The sequence below is a fragment of the Embiotoca jacksoni genome, unplaced genomic scaffold, assembly GCF_022577435.1.
Source record: "Embiotoca jacksoni isolate LCO1_2020_lvr unplaced genomic scaffold, fEmbJac1.0.p SCAF_5, whole genome shotgun sequence".
In the NCBI taxonomy this organism is placed as follows: domain Eukaryota; kingdom Metazoa; phylum Chordata; class Actinopteri; family Embiotocidae; genus Embiotoca; species Embiotoca jacksoni.
Window position 1 is genome coordinate 7,803,028 of NW_027185403.1, and position 27,941 is coordinate 7,830,968.

Sequence of the window (27,941 nt, forward strand, 5' to 3'; positions counted from 1 at the left end):
GCGAGCTGCTGAATGATGGCTGTAACTGTGTGTTGACAGTACAGAGCCGAGACAACCCGCGAGACCCGCGCAGGCCTCCCTGTATCACATTTCCGCCGCGAAAAGGTGTCAGATGAGAGAGGGGGAGCACCTAATCAATTCTTCTAACAGCGGGACATGTTGCGGACCGTGTGCGGACTGCGCGACAGGACGACGCGGTGTCGAGGCGGAGCGGACGTTTTCACAGGTTGATGGTCCGCATTTGGCACCGAGCAGGGGAGCCAGCAGAAGTAAATAGCCTATATGGTGTTAGTCTCTATAGGCTGCTCCGAGGACCACATGCTTACAGTGAGGGGAAAAAAAATAGGCGGTGCCTGCTAATTCCTGGAAACACAGACCTCCGACCAGTGTGACACATGTGACGTTTGCAGGTTGGAGTTTATTCGCCGAAGTTGACGCTCAGACTTGGAGTCTCGTCTGCCACTAAAGGACCGTCCGTCTCGCACGTTTGACAGATAGCCAATCAAATCTGTTATTCAAGTCGGTGCTCTTATGTCAGTGACCTATATCTCATGCATGTGCGCCAAGAGCCCATAGTAGACCAGACAGCATGGGGACCAACGGGTTAGACAATCAAGCACAGCCGTCCAGCGGAGAGTCCCACACGGAGGAGCTGGCCACAGGTCCGCACATGGAGCAGAGAGATCCTCCCCAAAGAACGGACATTAGCAAGGATGATCGCTCGGCGGGCAGCGAGTGTACAATCGTGAAGGAGGACAGCTCCGTGCGGCTGATCGACGCCGCCTGCAAGTCGTCCCTCTCCCCGGCTGGTGAACCCGAGGCGGGGGTCCAGCTGGAGAAGCACGGTAACGGATTCGTCCCACCCGAAGGAGGTTTCGGCTGGCTTGTGGTTTTTGCTGCAACCTGGTGCAATGGCTCGATCTTCGGGATCCAAAACTCTTTCGGCATTCTGCATTTAATGCTGGTGAAGGAGCACACAGACCCAGACGACCAGACCTCTCAGTTCAAAGTGGGTGAGTATGCCTGTCTGCTCAGGTGAGCTGCACATGAAACAAAACATCAGCTGCTGGACAGAAGTGCAGTTTGTCCAGGTTGTAATCACTGATATGAAAAATTAAAAGATGGACATTTTCCCAGTGGCTGATTATGCTGTCACTTGAAAGAATATACGCATTATTTTAAAAAAACTACAACAACACCAACTTTATAGTATTTTTTGAGATATATATATGACATATATGTTATATACATGCATCGGCCTAAACAAGAGCAGGACTTCCAACTGGTATAACTTGTTCTCGAAGTCACGCACAGTATCTAGTAACACACGTGTCCCATTGTTACAAGGTGTTCATGCAATCTGAACTTCTCAACCCATGTCTGGTTGAGCACCATCACTGATTTGATTGAGTAATGGGCATTTCTGACCAAAACTGTGCTTGTAATTAACACCATCGTTATATTAAATCTCTCAACCAGCAAATTGTTACTAAGCGACCTTTGATAAAGTCTTTCATTAAAATCAGTGTGATCATAGATACAAGTTTTACCCAGCCAACTCTCCAATCCAGTGAGAATTGTAGAAAAATTTGGTTTGGAATTTTTGCAACCCCTAAATATTCTGAAAAATGTGAAATATCCAGAAATGTTCATGTTTTTTTTTGTTTTTTTAAACCCTTTTATTGGACATACAGGAAAGACTGAGAGAAGGACATGACATGCGACAAAATCCAATGTTAGGTTCAAACACAGGACATGATCATTACCACATCTTATATATAATTCAAGCTAAAAGACCTTGTGACAATTTCATTTCAGGAACTGGCATTAAGTGATTCACAATGAAACTGCTGTTGACTACAGATTCTGGTGCACAAGACCAGAGTAAAACCAGTATTTTTGCCACATGCTATTTGAGTTTAGGATTTTTTCACAAGCTTTATTGTTCTGATTCGTTCTCCTTATTCACTAAAGGCCTCAACCGTGACTTTGATATACAGCAATGACAATGGATGAAAGGATGGAAAGCAGGCACAGAAATTCAATTTCCATATAGAAATCACAGGAATGTGACAGTTAAGTCTTGTTTTTGCAGATAAATTAGTCTCCAGATAAAGTTTGAATCAGTCTTTCATTCACAGACATTTTCTTTTGCATGTTCAGAAGTTCAAACACTGTAAACCGTCAGTCCTCAAAGTCAGCTTCCAACTTATTATTAGAGAAGCAGCTCTGTGCTTTGAATTTCAATGCACTAATCAGGAATGAAAATCCCTGATTGGTGTTACGCTACGCAGACTTGGCGTCTAACTTTGGGCTGTTTAATCATGTCAACAACTATTGACTAAATGAGTAATTATTGGAACTTTTTGGGGATCGGGTTCCTGCCTCCATTCTTTCTCCTCCTCCCACTCCTCAATTCTAAAGTTATGGAAACTGGTACTGCAGTGTGCAGATCTGTTCTGATTGTAGTGGAAAGAAGCGTGGGAATCACGCAGTTCCAAGAGTGGGTATTTATTTTTCTAAAATTCCTGTCAAGTTCCACAATCACCAGCACAGGTTAAGGTCAGGATGTGGGAAGGGATTATGGCTCTAAAACCTTTCCCTGGAACAAATTCAGCCCTGTATTATTATCAGCATGAAGACAATTCCTGGGGGGGAGAAAATAAACCCAAAGGCTCAGTCGTGATGTGTCTCATTTGCATTTTTGTCCATGTAAGAGCAGGTAAACATCTTTAATGGCAGCTTGCACCTAGTTGTATGTATATGTAGCTAAGAAGATTTGTGTCTGGATGCATCATGTTACACTCAGGCTTTGTGTGGGAGAAAGCCTGAGGATTGAGAACATTTTGGGCCTGAAAACAGATACAGTATGACTGGTAGTTGCTTTTTAAGTGTCACCTGAATCCAGAACTATTACTCATGTTGCAAGCCACAGAGGGCAGTTGCTATCAAAGCATTTCTGTTCTGTTTTATTCTCTTTGTTTTTGACTTGTTAAGGATTTTATTTCCAGCAGGTCCTTGGATTTAGTTCTCTGCCCTACTGATATGTGAAAGGATTAAGTGAGTAGGCTGAATCCTAACCTTTTCCCCTCAGCAAAAGAAGAAAACACAGGGGAACAGCTTAACAACTATAGCCACAGTTGTAAAGTTTGCTTTTAACCTATGCAGTGCAATAGGGTACAGCCACGTAAGAGTTAAATTCACGTGTAGAGCCATATCACACTGTTTTTCTAGCAATAAAGTCTAGGACCATCAAGGGAGCAGGCGATAACAAAAGTAAAGTATGGTTAAATCTCTCATAGACATTACTAGTGGGCCTTGCTGGGCTTTTTTATTCTGGATATTTATTAAGCCTTGAAGGGTAAACAAGACATTTTCATTATAGCCCAGGAGTATCAATTTGGGGGATCAGATCAGTCTTTTTTTTTTAATAAAAGAATATAATGAACTTGAGGCGAGTGGATTATGTGCCACAGATGATGTAGTTTACAGCATGGCACCGTCAGTGGTTTGATTCCCGTTATGGGCACACATGTCAAGGTGTGGAGTTAGGGCATGTGTCCAGCACTACATTATTTTAGAATGAAAAAAACTAAACAGCGCTGCTTTCATAATCAGCGGGTGAGCGAGCCCATTGCAAGGTGATGTGGGACCGACCTTGGGTGCGCTGTAAAGTTGCAAGAAAAGTACAAAACTCAGTGCTTCGTCGGCTGCAGTAGAGTTTCCAAAACTGGGAAATATGTATAAAGGGGAAGAAGAAAGGGATTGAGTGAGTGATGTCAGAGGAAAATTCCTCCTATGTAACTGATCTGTAGCAGACCCTAGGTCCCTGGGTCAATAGGGTGTTCTTGAGGGTCAAACCGGTATATCCAAACCACATGTCCCTTCTATGTAATCAATGGGGTCTGTGTGCAGCAGTGTTTTACTACCCCAGAGCACACAGCTGACATTTCTCAACCAGAAGCCATGGACCATATGTTGCAGATGACCAATGACCGATGTATATGCTGAGTGCCCTGAGGGTGAAGAAGAGGGCGCCTCCTTACGTGGATATAAGGCCGCTCTCTTCACAAGAATGAGGTCAGACTTTCTGGACTCTTCGCGAGTGTAGAAACTCTCTCCAAGGATGATTCAGCTGAATAAGTGTTCCTGTGACTCTGTTTAAATCTGATGTACTCGCTTGGTTCATGTTTGACGATTTGTACGCTCTTATGATTTTCCATATTTCATTTTGTAATAAATACTCAAACGACAGCGAGCTCGAAATACTTTTGATTTCTCACAAGGAAATACATTAATATCCACCACAAGTGACAGGATGAATTTTTCACTGGTGCCTGAAAAGATTTCCATCTATACGTCGCTAGTTAGCAGCAGGGAGACAAAAAACAGAGGCCCTTTGAAGCATATCGTGTCCTGTTTGTGTCTAAATCTAGAGTGGAAGAATTCACTGAGAAATATCAACTCCATTCTTGATTATTTTTAGTTTTTTTTGCCTAGTTCAAAGTCTTTGAAGCAATTGGGGCAGGCTCCATTCAAATTGCTGCTCCTTCAGTAAAGGAGAGTCGTTTTATCAGTCTGACTTGACAGCATTTATATATTAAGAAAGTTTTCCATTAAACTTCAAAAGTGCACTGCAAAGGCTCATTGGCCTGATCTTACACAAAGGAAACACATAAGTGGGGAAAATATACAAATATCCAACCCTTCCACACTTTTATATTGACACACACTAAACTATATTCCAGTTCAGAGTAGCTCATAGTGACTGCAGTAAATGGTAAAATACAATTGAAAACAAGTTGTAATATGTTCCACAGTTGTAGAAATTTTGAAAGTTTGTGTTCCAAATATGGAGTTGAGTGTTTGCTCATGCCACTGTCGTCTTTGTGTGACCTTGTTCTGTGTTATTTGGCTTGGCTGTCTTTTGTAATAGGGTCAAATGTAACCTTTTAAACATTTGTTTTGCATGGAAGTTGCTGATAGACAATAATCAGCAGATGTTTACTATCTAAAGGCGACAAAGGGATTACAACATGGGACACTAAAACTCAACTGGCACACATGCTAATAACATTTGTATTCAATGACAACAGTTTTTAAAAAGACAACGTCCCATTATGCACATTCAGTGGTGGGTGATAGATATAGGGGAAACCTTTCATAAGCACGTGTCAACACTCGTCGTCTGACATTTCTCAAAAGCATTTTACGAAAAGTATGTAGTCCGTAAACATAATATTCTATCCTGGATTCAAACGTGTCTGTGCTTCAACAGTACTTCTCCAGTCATTAACATACTGCTGGGCTCTGTTTAGGGCTGTATTGTAGCTCCGCTGCCCCAGATTTCTCCAACATCTCCAGGGCAGCTGGAAATGATTGACAGAACAGGACGCAATGTGGCATTTTTGGCATTCCCGAGGGCAGGAGAATGGGTTCAGGTTGGAGCCGAGTTCTTAGAGGCGCCACATGCTCTTAAGCAGGTACATACAGGAAGAGCATAAAGCATATTTTGACATTTTGCTCTTATTTAGATAGTGGAGACAAACAGAAAATATGGGCAAAGAGAGTTGTGGACTGACATGCATCTGGCCAGGAGTCGAGCCAAGGACTCAGCTGCTGAAGGCATTTTAGCCTGTGTTGCCATCAGGCAGTAGCCTGGTATCACCAGACTCAAATTCACTGTGTGAATAGAGAGGTTCCAATCATGCATAATTGTGGATTATTTACAGTTGTTGGATCCTAATGGGCGTAAACCTCAAGTTATTTTTGAAACTATTGGAGGAGCCTTGAACCAATTGGCAATGATCACCGCCTGATATATGTTGTGCATCAAAACTCACCAAGCTGTTAACAATAGATTGCAATGCCAAGTTAGCAAATTACCATTGTTCTACCTCCGGCTTCAATTCCTCAATATTTGCGAGCATTGTTAGAACTGCTCTAACCGGTTCATCTAGCTTTACCACCACCGCCGTTGTTGAAACTACATTTCAAAACAATCGCTTGACCTCAGCATAGCACTCAGCCACTCCCACTGGTCACTGATTAGTCCACCCTTCAAAATTGCTAAGGCAACGCAAATGCAAACAGGTTCTCCAGACTATACGTACAGCAAAACCTGAAACTGTCAGTGACGGGCGGGCAGAGCCAGGCTAATCAGGTTGTCCCAAATACAGGTTCATTTTACGACTGTACCACTAATAGATTAATGCATTTATTTTTAGATGGTTTTCCAGAAGGTGCAAAAAGAAAGTGATTAAAAAAACAAAGCGATGTCACCTTTTAAAATGCCAGTGATAGGATAGGTGATGTGAGCAATGGCTTTTGAAGCCATGTTTTGGAGTTAAAGTGGTATTCAATCACAAGCTCTGACATTCACATCAGCATGAAATACACAACGTACATTTGCTTTAATGATAATATGACAGACAACATCTAAAATGTTTTGATGTTGAAAAATGCTACATGTAGCACCAGTTTTTTCTTTTTATTTATAAAAAAAATAGGTGGATTTTGCTAAGTTAGTATAAGAGAAGCAGAATGAATTATGCATCAGGAGCTGCAACCCAGATAATGCAAAAAAAACAAAAAAACAGTTATGCCGCTATGCTGGTAAGTGAAATATTGTAATCTCTGCACAACATATTCAATATAAATCCACACATAAACCTTGTCCAGCATTATTATTGTGTTAACACTCAGTTTCGATTTACTGGCAGCTCGGGGAAGGATATGATCAGTAAACATTAGAAGGAGCTGCTGATTGTTCAGTGAGAGGCACCAATAAACAACTCAAAGAGCATCCAGAGATTTATGCTGTCAAAACACATTTGCTGGCTGAGGCTGAGTTGTTTGAAAACTCTCTCCCCTCATCTGTGATGAATCTTCCCCCAAATGTCTGACGTTATACTCGCAATCCTCTGCTAACTCTGTAGTCTGACTTCGTATACTGTATGCGAATCAATGGGTAGGGTTTGGTACCAAACTTTGATACTTTTATGGTTTGTTCATATCTAGCATTAAAGAAAGCTTTGTCATTTATTAGTACATTTTGATATCTACACTACATCCACACAAACAGGTTTTGATGTTAAAACAAAAAAAATCTTTGCTCCCTTTACACAAGAGTAAATGTCCAGAATATACCCTTGTACTTCCTTGTTTCCAATTAATGGTACAGAAATATGTATGGCTATTGTTTTCTCCCAATAATCTTCAAGCACAGTACGTCGCATTGTTTAGCAGTAAGAATATTTTCCTCCCATGTCTGCGTTCACCACAAACAGTTTCACTTGCACAGTGATGTGGATTTGATTCTTTTGATCCGCTTAGTTTGAAATGAAGCAGTAATTATGAGGTGATTAAGATTTTGTCATAGGGTTGTTCTGTGTTGTGCATTCAAAACAAAGTCAGCAGCAACACATCTTTCCAGGAACAATGTCTTTGTTATTCTGGATAATCCACAGAGCGTACTTTTTCTTTGAAAGTACCTCCTTATTTACTTTTTGTCTAATAAAACTAGGAGACTAAACCTCTGTGATTCCTACGCTGCCCATCTGATATAAACTCTCAAATTAAAGCGGAAAGTTAACCTTTAACCTTATTGTTTCATTTTGAATCCAATGGGAAAGAAGCTAAAGAAACAACAATTGTGTTGCTTTCCAAATATTATCTTATTACCCTCTAGCTGTTCATACACTTAATCATTTTATAGCTGCACGTTTAAATATGAATGGGTTTTGAAAGGGATCAGATGAACTCAGTGGCATGAATGACTTCCCCCACAGCAGTAGAAAGGGTGGTTTGTCTCTGCCACAACATGTTTCCAACATACAGATGGGTCCTATAGAGTCCCCCTCGCTCTTGCTGTCAGACTGCATAAAAGAGAGGGAAGCTACCCCACACACACACACACACACACACACACACACACACACACACCTTTTCATTTTGCTTCAGTCTCCCTCAGTGTTTTTTTCTTTTGTTTGAAAGTGTTTCCACCTAATCCTCTCTAATGAGTACACTGCATTCAGTCTATTCACAGACCTTAGAGGCAGGGGGATACGGGGGTTTGGTAGTGAGGTTGGCCAGCATTGAGAGGAAGTAGTGAAGCAATGAGACAGAGGTCTGTTGTTTTGATTCTCTCATTGTACATTGGAGCTTGTATGTAGTCCTCTCCACACTGGTTCTGCCAAGTTAATGGCACCACATCCCTAACTCCTTTCATCAGTTATTGAAAAGGATCATGTGCTCTTTTCTGCAAAGAAGCAGCTAATATGTATTCCATATAACGGCTGAGTAACATTAAGAACAGTTGCATTGAAAGCCCAAAACGAGTGGTACTTGAAGAGTACACCGCAGTTATCCAACACTCATAAAACCAGAACAACCAACCTGACAGACTCTAAAACAGTTTAAAACTGTGCCAAATACTGAGCTTTCCAAGGATGAACCCCAGTGTGTGCAAGATATATAGCACACAGAGGCAGCATGCATGCAGCTGTGCGTGTCCATCCGGGAGAAACCACAATAACCGGCAGAGAATGATTTACAAGTCTGTGGTCTTTCCTGACAAACCAAATGAATATGTGCTAATGGACAAGGAACAGAAAATGTTTCCTGGTGATAGATTGAGTTGTCTTACATGAGAGCCACGTCAATAAGAAAAAATACGAGAAGCTGGAGAAATCTTGGTGAGGCCAAAAAGTAGTCCCAGTAGTAGAGGCACTCATGGCTGTTGCCATTAATTTCTGAGAGTCCAGATACCAGAGGACTGAAACCCAACCACAACTGACCTGATTCTGTCAGGAGTTTAAGGCTGTACACATTATTTAAGGTGATAAACGTTCAGGGCTATGTATATATGTCAGTCAATTTTAGGGTTGTGGAGCTAATGTTTCACTCTGAACTCAAAGTATGGAAGTGCGGGTGTCTAAGGAGACGAATCAATCCATTTATCAGTCTGTCCGTCTCATTTCCATTGAGCTGTTAGATCAGTGTGACCCACTACCCAGACTCCATATCAGACATTAAAGCTACCTTTGCTCCCTTGCTGACTGGACACAGACATCTGTTTGTTTGCACTAGGGGGTATGCAGTGTCTCTGTTGGAGCAGTCTGTCTCGTCATGATTTAACATTGCATGAATATTTCACCATACCCCAGAACTATCCAGTTTGGTTGACCTTTTGAGCCGTTTAATCACCATGACAAATCTTATAGTGTGTCTGATGTACACGAAATAAGTGAAGACACACTAAAGATCACAGTTACATACATTTATATTAATAGCAAATCGCATCAGGTGGTGGTGAGAGTCACGAAGGGAGAGAAATTTCCAAGACTACCAGTATAGTGTTTTCAAAGCCTTGTAGATTTTCAACGGTTCTGCAAATGTGACATTTAAAAGACTTTGCAGCATTAATGTTATGTAACTTAAACAATGCCTACAGGGCAGTTTAACGTCAAGATGTAACATGAAGCGCATGTTTACCTTTGACTGTGGCCTCTATTGAGATCAGCGGTGGCAGGTGGGCCAACAGCTTGCAAACTTTCAAAGAAATTAGGTCAAACATTCAGATTTATGTACAAGTGCAGGGATGCATGCATAAAGGCCTTGTTGTTGATCACTGATACATTTAAAATTTGGAACTTTTGCCAGGCAAAAACAGATATAAAATGTAATATTTAAAACTGAGCTTTGTTTTCAGGTATTTTTTTTTCTGTTTTCACATTAAGTTTTAAATGCAGCAGTATATAATAAACACCACAATTAAACTACAGTAAGTAGTACTTACTAATAATAATGTGGTGCTTTGTGGTGCTTTGTGGCAAATGCACCAGCTGCATATGGTATGTGAAGGGGTTTAATGGAAAATGAATTGACCTGTTGTATTCATGGATGAAAGAGAAACCATTTCCTCTTTTTTTTTTTTTATGTCAGTTGGCCAGCACTGTATTCTATCATGTATTGCTATTACATGTTGATTTACAGCACAGTGTATTTAATGCTGCATGGACTCTAGGTATAAACAGGTATAAGATTCTGTTTTAGTGGTAGATACAATACACAGGTGATTCCAGATGTTTCTGATCATGACTTCTCTCTCCTTTCAACTTCCTCCCCAGCATGGGTCGGGGCCCTGGCCATGGGTATGATCTTCTTCTGTTCTCCTGTGGTCAGTATGTTCACAGACCACTTCGGCTGCAGGAAGACAGCTGTCGGTGGGGCGGTACTGGCTTTTATAGGGCTGCTCAGTACATCATTTGCGAAGTAAGAAACGCTGGTCAGAGATATCACTTGCAAAAGTCGCACTGCAGCCAAAATTATTACACATGATCGGGACCATACACAGTATCATTGAAAATTCTCCTGAATGATGAAACCTCAATGTAATACACATTTTAATACTAGAAAGAATTTTTCAACTTTGCTATGTTAGAACAGATAACTCGCATAAGATTTCTCTTTATACAGTTTCCAAAATTTATAAGGAAAACTCTTCAACCACTCCACCAATTTAGCATTGCACTTCTGTGACAGTGTTATTACTGTTGACAGCAAATGAAGGGAACAAAATCACAACTGGAAATATTGCATATTTTTATCACACACAATCTTCCTCTTTGGCAAAATTTGGTCCCTTCATTACCCACCATTCAATTTGACAGCTGACAAGCACTTCAACATTTTGGTATACTCTGCTAATAGCGGCTAATGTTGCTTTGAACTGCTAGTTTAAAATAGAGATGAGGAGCTGGCTGGTGAAGATCTAGAGAGCACATTTCTCTGCAACTCCCACACCCACAGATTTATTTAACTTTAAACTTGTAGTTGTCTCTATCAACATCACTTGAGTCCCCTGGAGCAACAAAAGACACTTTAAAAAAATAATATGGAGTAGTTCTCTAAGCGACTAAACGGTGGAGTGCAACCAGCTATTCTGCTCTTAAATGTGCAATCTAAATAAATAATTTGTTTTGATAGCTTAAATAAAAATGAAACTAGATACTTAAACAATTAACTTAACTGACAATTGGGAAATTGCCTTAATTTAGTTTAAACTTTTAACGTATAATCATCTACACTGACGTGATTAGTCAGAATTACATGCCATTTGTTAATTTCCTTACAAACTCTTATTTAGCCCAAGGTATTTACAATGATTCTCATATTTTTTTATTGCTTTTTTTTATTGTTAGTTTGTACAATAATTAATGTTACAGCGAAACAACTGGTCACTGGTTAATGATTGAATTACTTCATAATGATTTTGATTCCTCTTCAACATCTCATCTTGATTTTTTGTTTTGTTCTTTATATTCCTATTTTTATCTTTTCCCTTTCACTTGTAGCTCCTTGATCCTTCGCTACTTCACATATGGCATATTATTTGGCTGTGGCTGCTCCTTTGCCTTCCAGCCCTCGTTGGTCATCCTCGGCCACTACTTCCGCCAGCGGCTGGGCCTGGCCAATGGTGTGGTGACAGCCGGTGCCAGCCTCTTCTCCATGGGTCTCCCTGTTTTCCTCAAGAAGGTGGTGGAACCTCTGGGCCTCAGCAGAACCTTCCAGATCCTCAGCCTCTTCATGCTGGTCCAGGCTCTGCTGGCGCTAACATTCAAACCGTTGCTCCCTCCTGGGGGGGGCATGGGTCCGCCAGGCATGGATCCTGACCCTGCTGAAGCCCAGACCCAAGCAACTGCTCATGGTGGGAGCAAATGGAGCAGGGTCATTGCCAGGGTCAGGAAGTACTTCAACCTGCGGGTGTTTCACATAGTGACGTACCGGGTGTGGGCATTCGGAGTAGCTACAGCTGTATTAGGCTACTTTGTGCCATATGTACACCTGGTAAGAACATCTCATAGGCATACTTATAGTAAACACTGTGTTGTTTCTGACGTAACTAAACTCAAAACCTGTACAGAGATTTACAGTAAAACCTCGTTTCCAAAAAAGTTGGGACACTATGTAAAATGTAAATAAAAGCAGAACTCATATTTTATTGAACCAAGAACCAACATATTAAATGTTGAAACAAAAAAAAAGTATTGTTTAAAAAACAATGTATGCTCATTTTGAATTTAATGCCAGCAACACAAAGACCGGAAGATTTGTGTAATGCTAAAAAAGACACCTTGATGGCACATCAGACCCATATATTCATGCAGGGAATTTGGATCTGGATAGATTTCATCATCTACGGTATATGATATCATAAAAAGATTCTGAGAATCCAGAAAAATATCTGTATGTAAGGTATAAGGGAGAAAAAAATATTGGATGGCCGTGATCTTCTGGGCCTCAGGCAGCCCTGCATTAAAAACAGACACAAATCTATCATGGAAATCTCTGCGCGTGCTCAGGAACACTTTCGAAAACCCTGCAGTTTGTTGCTGCATCAATAAATGCTGGTTAAAACTCTACCATGCAAAAGAGAAACCTCATTTAAACATGATCCAGAAGAGCCACCGCCTTCTCTGGGCCCAGCGAGCAAAACAACGCCAAACCGCATTCGGCATGTGTTACAACAGCAGGGCTACATAGCCCTGCTGTTGTAACACAAAAAGAATAAAACTAGTCCAAAGAGGATTGAGAGGACGGCTAAGGGGTACAACAGAAAGCATTGTTTACCATTCAGTTTCATTTTAAAACAGTATGTGTTGATTTGAAAACAGCTGCCTTGATTTCTTTTCTTTTCTTTTCTTTTGCCGTAGAGTCCGTGTGCTATACTGGCCTGCCTGCAGTCCAGACCTGTTACCCATTAAAAACATTTGGCACACCATGAAACAAATAATATGACAAAGGAGACCCAAAACTGCTGAGCAGCTGAAATCCAATACCAGACATAAATGGGACAATATTTAACTTCCAAAACTCCAGCAACTGGTCTCCTCAGTTCCCAAACATTACCAACACAGTTGAAACTTTTTCGAAACGTGTTGCTGACATCAATTTCAAAATGAGCATATATTTTCCATTCAAAAAAAAAAAATCTATTCCTAAATTTCAACATTTGATATGTTGTATTTGTTTTATTTTCAATTAAATATGTGTTTACATGATTTGCAAATCATCACAATCTGTTGTTATTTACATTTTACACAGCATCCCAACTTGAATTGGGGTTGAAATGATAGTTTCTCAATGTTTTTTCTATCTACATTTCTCATATCTACATTATGAAATCAACTGTGCTTTATGTTGTTTATAGTTGATAGATGTAAAAAAAAAAAGAAGCTTATGCAGTATGTTCCTCACATCTTTGTGCACTTAACAGTTTTGTATTTATTAATAACATGGCAAATGTAGGAATCCTGACTTCTTTATTGATATTATAGGCTTATATAATTGTGTGTTTGATACAAGAAATGATATCCCTCCGCTGACTTGGGGAATAGAGAAAGGCAGAGAGGGAGGGAGATTGATGTCGGACCCGAACAGTTCCACTGTGGGCGGTCTGATGCTGTTCATTTTCTGTGGGCCTTTCAGAGAGGGCGATGGAATGCATGTCAGCTGGGTAAATGAGAGGTGGCTGAAGGTCTGGCTTGTCCATTTTAGAGTAATAAGAAGGTTTGTGAGAATAACTGCTGTGAGTGCGAATCAAGTGCCCGGTTTTCTGATAAGTGTGCTTTTCTCAACATTTGTTTCTGCTTAGCGCACATATCTGCCCTGGAAATCAAATGTTCTGAAACCAAACAATAGATATTTTAGTGTTTCATAGAAATGCCCACTGCCTTCGCATTAATTTACAGGAATACCACTGGTTCTCCATCTATACATATAAAATTACTTTGTAGGAAACAATATTAGTGGAAAGCGGTAACTTCACCTTTGTATTAGTTAACAGTACAAGTTTGTTTCGTTTGTCTCTCATTCCCGTGCAGGAGCTTACCAGCTACTGTCAATCAAACACAGATGTGCCCCTCCAGTGCTTGAGAGTAAAAGAAGCATTTTGGATATTTTCCCAAAGAACTTGTTTTTTTTTTTACTTTTAATGATTTAAAAAGATCAACAAAATTGTTTAAATAACACTGACATTTATTTTTGATTGCAAAAAGCCATGACTACATGCAACATCCAGTAGACTTTAATAACATAATGATAAAATAAGAAGTCAAATCACCTCCAAGCCAAGGTGCAACAAGTACAAAGTAGCTTTCTATAATGTTTACAATCCAAAATCTATGCCAGACTTTGGCGTGAGATAGTGGAAGATGAGGATGAAGTGTAAAGCTAAGGCATTGAGCTGTGAAGTTGATCTCCCTCTATCCAGATGTCGGATGTTCCCGCTCCGGCCTCCCTCTGTCAGGCCTGTTGTTTCAGGCCCGGGCCCAGATGTAAACACAGCCCCGGCCTTTGTATTGGCTCGACCACCTCAGGAAACCTCTCCTGTATGGCCTCTCTGTATCCCTAAACATGGCTACCCTATGGCCATTGATGAATGTAGAGCCCTTCAAAGCAGAGCAAATATTTCACAAGGACCAGAATGCTCAGGAAAGACTTCAGAGGACGGTTTCATGTTTTGAATCTGATTTGGGGGGTCACGGCTGAGGGGAGTGGGAGGGTCTGACCTATATGCGTTGGGTCTTCCTGTCCTGCTGTTCCAAAGGTCTGTGGATGAAGACATTTTGTTATTGTGAGACCTTGATTTGGGGCAATGGATGAATCCCTCCACTCCATCAAATGCTGAGTTTATTGACTTCTTCGGCATGGAGCACAAAAAAAAAAAAGTTAAAAAGTTTCCCAGAAGGTTACGTGGTATCCTATCCATTAATTCAAGCTTCTGTTGTGTTTCTTATACAGTAAATTCACATTGTAAGCTTGCACAGTAAGGGGTCTGTCTTTTTTTTCCCTCTCAGATCTACTTTGTGAAGGAGCAATTCAAGGAGACAGAAAAGGAATGGGTGCTCCTAGTTTGCATTGGAGCTTCATCTGGGGTGGGACGCCTCACTTTCGGCAAGATCGGGGACCTCATTCCTGGTCTGCACAAGATCTACATGCAGGTGAGGGAATGACTAAAGGCATATAATGCCGGCAGTCCACTTTTATTTATGTTTTTCATGTATCTTTGAAAGCACAGGGGTGTGAAATAGTAGGGCGATCTCTGTATGCTTACAACCAGACTTTCAGCCTCCTAGTAATGTAATTTTTTTTCTGCTTTCTATTACTATATTCATACTGTGACAAGTCAGGGATTATGCAGCCGAGAGACAAGGCAGAGAGACAAACTCTTTCTTAGCTCAGGTCCTGGGTTCCATATACCGCACAACTCCAGGACTGGCTCTTTATTTGGCTCAAGAATATGCCATTAACTTTCACACAAACACACACAAATCACAGGTAATTTACATTAATGCCAAACTCATGTCATTTATGGTGCCAACTATGAACATTCGAACAACCTCTAGGCATTCTGTGAAGAACCGTTACTATCCTGATGCTACAATACTATATTTAAGAAAAATATACATGCATTAAAAATTACATTCTCATGTCAACAGTAATATTACAGTGTGCTATTAGAGCTAATGTTTCAAATTAATAGTCTGCACATCAGCTTTAACCCGAAACAGATAACATGGAGGGAATTATAACCAGTTATGTTCTGAGGCTCTTTACAGATCCTATGTACTCTATTTGATGCACTCTTTTTGTTTAGCCCATCCCTACTGGCGCACGCATTATTACACTGAACCAATGTTTGTTGGGTGTAATTTTGTGTTACTGGAGAGAAAATGTTATGTTTTTATTTGCCATCACATCATTTTCATTGGTTGCTGCAGAAAAACACAACTCACATGCCACTTTGTACGCACTTGGGGCCTGATTTACTAAGATCTCAATTAAAGGGTACTAAATTGCGTGTTTATTCCAAAAGCTTGCACATTTATTTTGCACCCATTTTAGCGGGTGATTTACTAAGAGTAACTGCGTCACTGATATGAGGTGCAAATCGCTGTATTTAAATGGGGGTATATGCGTGTTTTAAAGTGATTCCAGCCGTTCTAACAGAACGACCGAAAAAGCAAAAGGGAGAAGCAAAAAGTGAGAAGTAAGAAGTTTTGTCATTGCTGGTATTTCGTGGCTCCTCCTTGTTGTTGGCTGTAAATCACCATTCAGTTCATTCAACAACTCCGAAATGTCATCGCTGGACAAACGATATGTCTTTATATTTTTTGCCTCTGTCATCTCCTAAATGTTTCCACGGGTGTAAAACCACATTCCCTACATATTCTTTAGTTTCCCCTGCGTCTCCTTCTCACCATAATAAGAGCAGCCGTCTCTCCTGATGTGGTCACCTGATTAATACGTTCCTTTCAGTTCGTACTAAAATACACACGCGATCACTTCTCCTATTTCTACTTTCAGGTTTAGTAAATATTGTTGTGGGTGTTAAATTTATCTATTTGCATTTCCTCTCACAGTATTTTGCATCTTCAAGTAGAAACACCCAATATTACATATGCACTCAGGCAAACACGCAAAATGGACAATGTGTGTTAGATTGCACATTTGAAAGACGCAATCCTCACTGCACGTCGTCAGTAGATGAGCTTGGACTTTTTTTTAGTGGGTGATGTGAAGTTTGCAGATGCTTTTACACACGCAAACCTTTCCTAAATCAGGCCTTACTGTCCCAGAAAAAAAAACAGCTTTCCCGTTGCCATAAGAATTGCATGTCTGGATAATGGCAGGGATTATTTAGTTCTGAGAAAATTGAAAAAGCACAGCAGCTGAGTGCTGTTTGGGATGTTGATAAAAACAGGGTTTTTCATATCTTGCTGGTCAATGCTCAATGCAAACACACAGATGGTTCTGTTGGCCAGAACCAGCACACCTCACTCCTCATGTTTTAATCTAGCATTTAGCTCAGCAGAGGGATAATAAATCACAGATGGATTAAAAGTATGATATGCATGCTTAGATATGCAGCCCAAGGGATAGGCACTGAACATAGACTGTGTATAAAAGTGGACGTAGCTTTCGAGTGTGAAAAAAAAAGAAAGGCCAATGTGGAAGTGCCTTAAAGTGTAATACCACAGAGTAGGGTTTGGCTCTGAAAAGGCTCTTGCTCTATAGACTCTCATCCCACTTCTCTCAATAAATTAGTCCACAAGTCATAATGATGTCACTTGCTAAAGTCACTCTTCTTATTAGTTTCCTGGTGGTTCATGTAAAATAATCCCATCATTAATTAGATATCAGGGCTCAAAAAGCCATATTTGTGGGGGCATGTTAGCTTGACTGACAAGCCTAAGGTGGAGTCAGGTTTCCCCTATAGGTGAGTGGGCGAGTCCTAGGAGTGGATGGACGGTATACTCACTAACACAAGTCATAAAATGTTCACAATGAGGGTGGCCTAGAGGCCAGTTCTACATGTACAGACAGGGACAACAAGAATAGAAAGTGAGCCATCTAAAAACAGACTACTGTATTTTCTCTTCTCACTGACCGCTGTTTGTGCTTCTGTTTCCAAATAAATCAAACACGGCAAGCATCCAAAAGACTACAAGTACGATTTTCCAATGGCTTGAAACAATCATGACATTGAACGCTTGTTAATGGGTTCTGTGTTGTCTGTTACAGGTGGTGTCATTCATGGCTCTGGGCCTGATGTCCATTATGATCCCTCAGTGCTTGGTGTTCGAGGGGCTGGTGGTTGTGTGTGTGTTCCTGGGGCTGTGTGACGGATGCTTCCTCACCATGATGGCTCCCATAGCGTTTGAGCTGGTCGGGCCTCTGCAGGCCTCGCAGGCCATAGGTTACCTTCTAGGCCTCATGTCTTTCCCTATGACAGCAGGCCCACCCATCGCTGGTAAGAAGAATGATCTTTTTTTTTCTTTTTGTTAAAGTATAGCACTTATTCATGATGTGTTATCCAGGGAGAACTCAGTGGTTCAGCTCCCTATAACAAAATCAAGATGTTGGCAGTAACCACGTACTCCAAGTTGATTGATGTTAGCAGAGAAAAACTGAGTTTTTCAACAAATGTAGGAGGGAGTAAAGGGAGAATAAGACGAATGCCTCGCAAGATACATTGTAAGGTCAACTGTATTGTTGGCTCGTGGCCAACTGCAGGCTCTCTGTAGGGACTTCTCTTCAGGGGGAAAAATAGCACACACAGACCAGATCTCAGAACTCAACACACTTCATGTCTGTTGTACCTCCCACCAGCTCTCTAATAACTAAAGTGTGTACATGAACACAACACTATTTGATGACGCAGGCATCCTTTTTTCCGTCTCGTTCAGCTCTCTCATAGCTGGGGAGCTTTTACTGCACACTACTCTGCTTTCCTGGTAGCTTTTTCCCTGCCTTTGAGGCTTCAGACAGCTTACTGCAACTCTTACATGTGAAGGTTGATATCAAAAGGTTGAATGTAATGAGATTCATTCTCTCTCTCTCAGATGTTGAATTCTGCAAACCAATGTCATTTAAAAATGCTGACTTCTGATTTACATTACTTCAAAAGAGACAGGAATGTTTGAATGTAGATTCATTCCAAATTCAAAACTATATAAAGAATTGCCATAGTTATGAAGCATACTAGCAGCCCTATAGTCATGTTTTCATTTTCTAATCCATTTTTTAGATAAAATGTCACCTCTTTTCAAAGGCAAAAATATATTCCACACATTCAGAATAATACAACAATTCTTTAATTTCAAAAGTGAGCCGTTGATTATTCTGGTAAAATGTGCCCTGTGACAAGATGACTTATAGGACCCAGTGTTTATAGGATGCCACAAACAGATGGTAACTAGTCAAATGATTGCACCACTTGTGTCTGCATACAATGACCTGCATTCAGACAAAAAAAAATAAAAAAATCAGAGTATAATGGTGTGTGGTTTTAAATCTTGTTTAAACAAAACATCTACTGTATTTCAGGGTCCCCCCCCCAGCATTAAACTATTTAAGTACGGTGCTTAGTGCTTGTCCACAGCGCCTACGCGGAAAAAACCCAAACAAATATTTGGAGTGTGCAGTGTGTGTTAGAGAGAGAGAGACAGAGAGAGAGAGAGAGAGAGTAAGGATGGAGACCAGAGCAGAGTATTGTTGTGTGAATGTAGCGGTGCACTGTCTACAGTTTAGGCTTTTTGTCTGTGCTACAACTCTTCAAGACCAAAGCCACTTTCCCGTGTCTAGCTTGCCACCTGCTGACTAAACTGAAGGGGGTTAACCTTTAGCATAAACACCTAACCTGACAAAAGAATAGGTGGACCAGCTATTCTCCTTTTAGTGACAATCTCAGCTGCTGTTAGACAGAGAACGGAGAAATGTTTGGCTGCTAGGTTCAGCTTAGTTTGTCATGTTTATTAAATGTAGTCGAAATTTTGAAAAGATCAACATTGACAGCTCCCCCTCCTCATTTTTACAGCAGAGGAAGGACTGGTGTCTATTATTCATCATTTCAATCACTCTTTTCAATGTCAGGAATATCATATGTTTTCTTAACATTTTGAGATTTCTTTCAAGTGAGATGTTCTGAGTTTTTAGTGACTTTGATATTGTAACTTATTTTTGTGGCTTTAGAAACAATACTTTGTCACATTTAAAAAATAAACCCCATTTTAATTGATTTTTTTTGTTGTATTATAATAAAAATAAATGACATAATTATAATTTTAAAAAATTGACCAACAACAGTATAGTTTACTGACAATGGGAGGATGAGAACATTGCAGTGCAATTCTCTGAGCCTTGTTTTACTAATGTTGTGAGCAACCACAGCAGCTAAGCCCTCCAGAAATCTTGGAAAAACCCTGTAAATGATAGAGTGCCGACTTCAATGTAAAGTATGCATATAATATACTATATGGGGAAATTACATTTCCAGTGAATTATTATATTTTATTTCATGTAAAAGACATAACTTTACCCTGCATCCTAAACAAATGCAACTAAGCCCTTCAAAGTCTATATGAACATATGTTGTGTTCTGTAGCCTACAGTATGTACAGTTCCTTAGCAACAGGAACATTGTCTCCCTGCTCCCTCCCACTGATATCACAAGCTCAGCCTATTAAACTCGTTGACCCTGCTTTTCAATGCACTTTGGGTATAGTTTGTTTCCTTTAGCTCACATACATAAATATAGGATGCAGATATACCAGCTGTATACAGACAGGGTAACATTTAGTTGCTATATTATATCAGAATAATAAAATCTGTGTTGAGGGAAGGCTACCAGATGTAGGGAGGATGTGTGTGGACCTGAATAATTTGTATCAGACTGAGATATAGGCAGGATTATTGTGACTGTGTTTTGCATTGCTACTTGTGTAAGTAGGTTATAACAGAAACTTACCCTACTTTCTTGAAAAGAGCCTTTTAAGCGGACTATAGTGCCAAATCTTCCATCAATCTTTGCTGATAATGAGTCACTGTACTGACACACATTGGAGTGAGACAATCATAAGAGGTCAGGATTAACACGATTTTCTGTTGCTGTTACGTTACAATTTTAGAGCAACAGATCACTGTTTTTGCCTAGTTGCTTTCTCTGTGGGAGTTAAACTGAAAGCACTATTATGCATTTGTGTTAAATACAGAACAGAAGCCAAGATTGTTAGCTAAAGCCTGCAAGTGGGGGAAACAGCTTGTCTGGCTCTCTCCAAAGTTTAAAAAAATGCCTTCATGTCCGCGGCTGAGCAACTCTGAACCTCTCTAATTAATATATTATTTGTACATTTTAAACCTCTTTTTGAAAAACAATTGGGAGTCCTGTTGCCAGAGTATGGCACCATCAAGCCTGCACAGACCTCTTTTCTTTTCTGTGCCAAAAGACGATAGCAGGCACACAAAATTATAGCACAAGATGCGGAACACGAGTGCTGGGCAGATGGGAAAACTATCATGAAATGTTACAACTACTCAGAAAACCGCAAAGGTGCAAGTTTCTGTGTGTGCGAGGCTAAAACGAATGAGATCCGATGTGTTAACTGGCAACATTTAGAGGTGCTGGGAGGTGTATTTTTATACTCTGTGTGGACAGAGCCCGGCTAACTGTTTCGCCCCGCTTTCAGTCTGTTTACAATGCTCAGCCTGTTTTGTCTCCTGTGTTCAGCTCTGCTTTTAAAAATGCCTGTGCTGTTTTTTGTAACCGTGCATTCTTGAGGCCCAAGAATAGTGATGAATGCATGTCCCTCCTTGTAAAACATTAACAAAGCTCAGTTTGAATCCTGTATTGTTTACACCGGTGTTTGCTGCCAGCAGACTTCTTCTTCACTGCCTTTCTTGGTGCATTGCTTGTGTTTGTTGCCACAATCTGTCAGTTGTGCAGCCTTGTTGTGTGTATTCATGGTTCAAGACACACACATTGATCTTTTCATCCAACTCTCAGGGGAAAAAAGTGAATAGGTTCCTTTTCAAGGTCAGGCTTCTTCATGTTTGCCTTTCCTCCAATATGCCATAGATTAAAAAAAAAAAAAAAAAAAAAAAAAAAACTTGATGGGAGAATGTGCCGCCTACATAAAAACTATGACCTACTTGCACACACATTTTGGATACAGGGGATGTTGGCAGTGCAGATGGTGAGGAAGTGAATTGAAGTCAGATTGTAGAAAACAAATGTGGGATTCATGATGAAAAAGGATGACCGCTGCTGATTTTAATTTTTTTTTTTTAAAGAGAGGTATACATACCTGGTTTGATTGACATACCTGGGTTGCAGTCAGGTTTTCTCCCCAGCTCATCCACATATGGTCACTTCTGGCTCCAAAAAACGAGATGGCCATGGCCACAATGCTTGAGGCTTCAAAACAGAAGTTCACAAACCAGTTGGTGATATCACAGTGGGATTCCTGATAAACAACAGAATAACATTAATTATGTTGCCTTACCTACACTGTCCAGGTCTCCTACATGGCTACTTTGGGAACTACACAGTGGCCTTCACCCTGGCTGGGGTGCCTCCTATAGTGGGGGGCGTGGTGCTGTTCTTTGTGCCCCTGATACACCGCAGGCTCCAGCGAGACAACAAATCGCCAGAGGAGATGTCCACGACTGCCCACATGTTGCCCACTGCCCAACAAGCAGGGGAACCCAAGAGCTGCTCCAATGGAGACATCCTGCCTGGCTATACTGACGTAGAGACACAGATCTGAGTCATGTCTTACAAAGGTTACACACGTTTACACATTTTAAGCATAGCTCATTTACTGTATGTAAACCAACATGTTTCCTCCTCTTCATATATTTTGTTTGCCTTTTGCTTTTCTTTCCAGGGATTCAGCCCACCAGCACCTTTTCTCAACCTTAGATTGCCCTCCTTCCAACCAGAAGTCTCAACTATGGACTTCCTGTTGGCTGACCGTTAAGCTCTCACCCTCCCAGACCCCCGTTGGCTGTTTGCTTGTTTTTACCTGAAGAGAAATCAAAAAGAGTGCTCTGGCTACGAGCCACAGAGAGGACGAAAAGAAGGCACATCAGCATTGGATGTTGGAGGAGAATAAGCACAACACAGTCTCAACTAGAACCGCTTTGTCAGTCAGGACTCTGTAGTAACACATACCTCCAAAAGGAAAGAAATCAAGACGTGTTCACTGAAAAGTGGTAGCCTCTGATTTCACAACATTTATAGTGCTACCTTAGCTTTTGAAGCTGTATAAAATACTGTTTTGTTTTTTGATTCTATATAAACACACTGTTCAGACGAAGAGGCACAAAAAACAGAACTAGTGAAGGGATAAATTCACAATTTCCTAATGTAGTACCTCATACATCTAATTATTTTTTAACATGATGCATTTTATTTTAGTTTGAGTAGTTGCAACAGTTTTATCTTCATTGATTGATTTTCAGGTTTGCTGTATTCAACTATTTTCTACTGGCTGTGTTTTCTGCTATGACAGCTACAAGAGAAACATATTTATCTGTTGTAAATGTCACAGTAGGTAACAGATGACTCTTCTGCTAGATGAGCCACCAAACATAATCACCTCAGCTCAACTGAACCAGTTTTAGACCCTGGCTGCACTCTGTACTCTCAGCCAGTGTCTAAAAACTTTAATCAAAAGCTCTTCAGTTTCTTTGCCAGTCGGCCTGCATGGGAGACAAGATGTGTGAGTGTGGCAGCTGCTGATTCCACCGATTCATATGCAATGAACCGAGCATGTTAGTCATGTTAACAGTTTTCGATCTAGATTGGTGACTGTGCAGCATGTCGCAGTTTAATTTATACAGTCAAAGTTAAAAAGGTGAGCATCTGCTGCCCGATTCAATGAGACTAAACAGTTGAGAAGAGATCTTCTCATGAGTCTGTAGAGTCTTAAGAATAGTTATTTTCCATTCACTCGACTCTGCAGTTTTTATTGGCCATTTAAAGTTTTAGCAGGGTACTAGACAAAACTGCATTACCTGTGTTTGTTACAGCTTTGAGAAACAACTGACTCTAGTTTTACAATGAGTGGAAACCGTATGTTTGGTAAAGTGGAAAGAGTTGGAACCATGCAGTCGTTACAGGAGCTTGATGGCTGTTGACAGTGTCGATTTTGGTAAACTTCACAAAGCGCATCTCATTGTTTTATCGTGACATTTTTCCTGTTTGAAAGGGTGTGTGTGTCAGTAGCACCTGCGCATCTGTGTTTTGAAATTAGAGGCAGTTATGTAATATGAAACTGCGATGTTGAATCTATTGATGAGAGGGAACTACTGAGATTAAAGCTATCAAATGGTCCAAACCCTCATCAGGCCAGGTCACAGATAATCCAATCAATTTGCTGCTTTAGTTTAGTCTCATTATGAGGGCGTTGCTCGCTCTTTTGGCAGTAATGAAAGAGATATTCCTTCAAGAGGACAGTTTGCAGTTACAGTTTGGACCACTTACCTCTGCACTCTTAGATTACAGATGTGAAGTAGAGCTGCAATAATCAACTGTTTGAGTTATGCTATGTGGTTGTATGCATAACTGAACAGCAAATAGGGGAACTGAAAAGAAGGAATTCCTTGGCATTCCTGTCTGTCAATTTCCCTCTTTGCTCTCGCTGCCATTATACAATCTGCTTCTGTGTTACAACACTTCAGAGCCTAAAAGCTACACAAACCTCACTGCTGAGTGTAGTTCTTTGTGGGCATTGCTATAGGACAAACAGTTCTAAATAGGAAACATACACCTATACCTCAGTAATCAAACAATCCTCAGCAATCCAGTGGAAAACTTTGACATTCTCCATTACTTTATAATTTTGCTGTTCTGGGTTTTGTTTTTGTTTTTTTCTGCAATCTGAAGCCACAAAGCTGCCAAATGCCTGTTGTCAATCAGCCTTGCTTCCTCCAAAACCTCATGAGTGTTTATTTAGGTACCACAAAACTGTGGAAATGTCAAACTTCCATACACCTGAAACAATTGGTGCGTTATCAGTTTAATTCTTCCTCCTTATTTTGCCTTCGTATCCGTTCGTTGTTTTCCATCATCATTTCTGCTTTCTGTTACCTCGTCCTCCACATTCATGTCACTACTGTTGCTTCTATTTATGACTAACCAATTTTCCCTGTCTGTGATTGAAGAAATGCAGTTATTTAAATATCTAATATCCTTAACTAAAGTCAGAGGACATACAAGGCCATAAGCAGTGGAGTTGAAAGCAAAAGTATAGGTCTCTAGTTTGACTAAAGTAGTGTTAGATTTTATGGGGGGCAGTGCAAACAGTTTTTGCAGCTGCTACTAGCAGATGGGGGAAAAAAGGAAGTGGTAATTAAAAAGTACGGGCTGTGTGAGTTGTCCATGTACCAGCCGTATAAGCTAACAGGTTAACATAATATTATTTCAGATTATTGAGTTTCAGTTAGCCTCCAGCCAAATTAATATCCTTCTTGTTACATTTTACATTAACAGGGCTGGGTACTAAAATTCAGTACTTTAGTGGAGTCGACCAAATGGCTTCAGTCTTTTATCGAAAAATACCTTTTCTTTTGCTACCAATAGGCGACATCCTCACTAATTCATATTCGTTTTAAAACGCAGAAATAAATCTCATCAACACCAGTATTTACTGGAATACTCTACTGGAAAATGTTTGAACAATTCTCATCCCAATTTATGAAAGGTTGCAGCAGGTGCAGAATTGCTTGCTAAATTGGTAACCGCCTTAACAGCTGATTTTTGTGTAAAGATGACATTTTAACTGAAAAAATGAAAGGGGCAACAATTAATATATTCTTCTCCGGTACAGAAATAACATAAAAATCAGTACCACGTGTTCCTGAGTCCCACAAGTTTACTGCAGGCAAACTGCAGTAAACATAGGTCCCCTATGTCGCTAAAGTCCCACAATCTGGCAAATGAGTGAGTGAAAACTACTGCAGAGGGCTTGTGCACCTTCTGGCAGCCATAATGGAGGGCCTCCACCTTTTGGTTAGAACTATCTGCGAAAGGCTGCTTGTGATTGTATTTTTTTTGTTGAAATTTTTTATGTTGTTACCTTGTTAACTAGCAGCTTACCGTCACTGTCGTTTTTCTAAAACACATTTTTAAAGAAAAGACTAGGACTAAAAGCATAAAAGCAGTAACCTCGATCTGAAAATAAACCTGCCTTACAGTGCATTTACTCAGAGCTGGTAGCCCAGCAGTACACCAGACACAAATTTGCGTCTAGATTTGCGACAAAAATGCAAAGCCTGTATAGTGAATTTTGCACATCAGTGCAACTCTTTACTCATTATTTTTCTGGTTTCACTATAGACTTTATCTTAACAGCCTCCTCAGTCAATTTGATCTGAGTCAGCTTCACCCAGTTTCTGGTAACAACGAGCTGGGTGCTCCTTTTTATTAACCTCCTGTAGATTCCAATAGAGAAAACTGACATGTATCAATGTAATTTGTAATGGTTTTTAATTAGTTGTTTTATTGTTTTTAGTAGTTGTTTTTATATTTGTTAGTATTTTTAGTGATACTACTGGAAAGAGAACTGTTGAGTTGGATGTATCTGTTCAGATTTGAAATAACATAAAAGTGAAGGAGCTGAATGAATGAAGAATGATAACATTACATCTGGTCGGTTGCATAGTGTCTGCTGAACCAGTCTTTTCATCTATGCAGCATCACTGGGCTCATGGTCCACTTCCTGTGACCCCCTCACTTTGTGAAGTCTGAACACTTTAGACTCTGAATGACGAATGTTTTCTTGGACTCCAGGTTTGCATTTGTCTCCTGTAGCACTCAACGCTGTAGCCTGCAGTAGTTCGGGAACAGCGAAACCTGCAGTAGAGCCCCTTGTATTTTAACTAACCTATGTATGTACAACTAATACTAATACTTGTTTTACTTAAGATTTTTTAAGACTTTTATTTTTATAATTAGAAAGATTTTGAGCTGTTGTTGGACTTCTAGCTGTTTCCCCTGACAGTCAAAATGGCAAAAACATCCCATGCCTCTCCTGTGTTTGCTTTTCTATATCTTCTGGTGCTTGCCTGTGACATACAGTGAGCAGGCCATAGCTTCAGAGAGGCACATTTCAAACCTGGTATTTCATATGATAAGACAAAGCTTGCAAAAAGCACTATTGGGTTTCTTAGTTGTTACATTCATTTAAAACCCATGCGAAACAGATGAGCTAAACACATTTTTATCAGTTTGTCTTATTGTATTTTACAAAAGCTTCATCTCATTCAGAAATTGCTTGAATTTACTGCTGATATCTATCTGCCGGTTGCCAGAAAACTAGAACATCGTCAGACTCGTCTCATTAGAGTTTCCTCTGGTGAAAAAAAAAAAAGCCACTTGACTTTAAATCAATCCAAACTACTAAAAGCCTTGTTTATTCAAGTTTATGTGCCATTTCCCTGCTCCTCTGGGCTCTGTCTATGCTTGCTGTTTAAATGGTGTGCTTTTTCCTGAAGTCTCAAACCATACAAACAATATGTGAAACAGAATGGCTATATCAAAGCTGAGCCATGATCATGAAAAAAATCAACACCTCATAGACTACAATGGACCACTTCCAGCAAGAATACTTTTTCAGTGTTGTCGCCAGTACAAGTCGCTTCTAATTTTTGTGAAGGATTTTTTTGTTGTTGTTACTTTTGGTCACATCTGAGTAATGTATAGACCTTTCTATTCTGTAGAAACCTTGTATTAATGCATATTTTTCATTGTCTTGACTGTAGGTAATACTATATATTCTCATACATATTTCTGTATGGTCCTGTGGCGATACTCAGCCTGATGCCCTTCCTTCGCCTTACATGGTGAAATATGAGTCATATTTCAGTGCTAAACTTTCCTCCTTTAACCTCCGGTAAGGTTGCTGCAGTTAAACCTCTATTGCCTCTCTTCACTTCTTCAAGCTCTCTGCTTCTGTTCATCAGTCCCACACTAGCTCTAACATTTTATATATATATAAACATATTTCTGTTTTATTCGTTTTACAAAGTGATCTAACAAGGCCAGTGACACCACAAGATCTGAAATTAAGTCATGCTGCTAGAAAAAAAAAAAAATGTAATTTTTGTGTTTTTGTCATAATTTTAAATCTGTATCAAAAGAGGCACATTTTTTTTTTCTATTAAACCAACAATAAAGATGTAATATCACAACCCACGCTGTCTGCAGTCACTCTTTTATCAGCTGTGTGCTTTCAAATCCTCAACTCGTCCACTTCCACGTCAAGACACGGCAGGTGTTTTAGACATGCAGTCACGCTGGAGATTAATCTCAGACCCCTCTGAATGCATAAAGATTGAAAGAGAAATGTAATACCACGCTTTTGTTCAGGGACATGCTGAATGTGTCTTCAAATGTGTAATCTGCTTATTATCACCACAGCAACACGGCTGACTTCATTCAGACGTTAAGCCCTCCCTTGTCTCCCCATTCCCCTATTTAACCTCAGTCTTCCTCACCCAGTCACTCAATAATGCTGAATCTCAAAGATCACGCTTCGCTGGATCAGTTCCGAGAAGCACAGCTCTTTATGTACAGGGAACGTTTGTGTAAA

The 27,941-nt window shown here is 40.2% G+C and overlaps 1 protein-coding gene across 1 annotated transcript; it reads left to right on the top strand.

The window, feature by feature from the left end:
- slc16a2 (solute carrier family 16 member 2) lies at positions 1-27,540 on the top strand. The gene is made up of 7 exons (XM_069170597.1): positions 1-1,013; positions 10,131-10,275; positions 11,358-11,850; positions 14,862-15,005; positions 17,590-17,818; positions 21,862-22,128; positions 22,233-27,540. Exons 1-6 carry the CDS (start codon positions 590-592, stop codon positions 22,110-22,112), a joined length of 1,686 nt encoding a protein of 561 aa, XP_069026698.1. The 5' UTR covers positions 1-589; the 3' UTR covers positions 22,113-22,128; positions 22,233-27,540.
- The last annotated feature ends 401 nt before the right edge of the window (positions 27,541-27,941 follow it).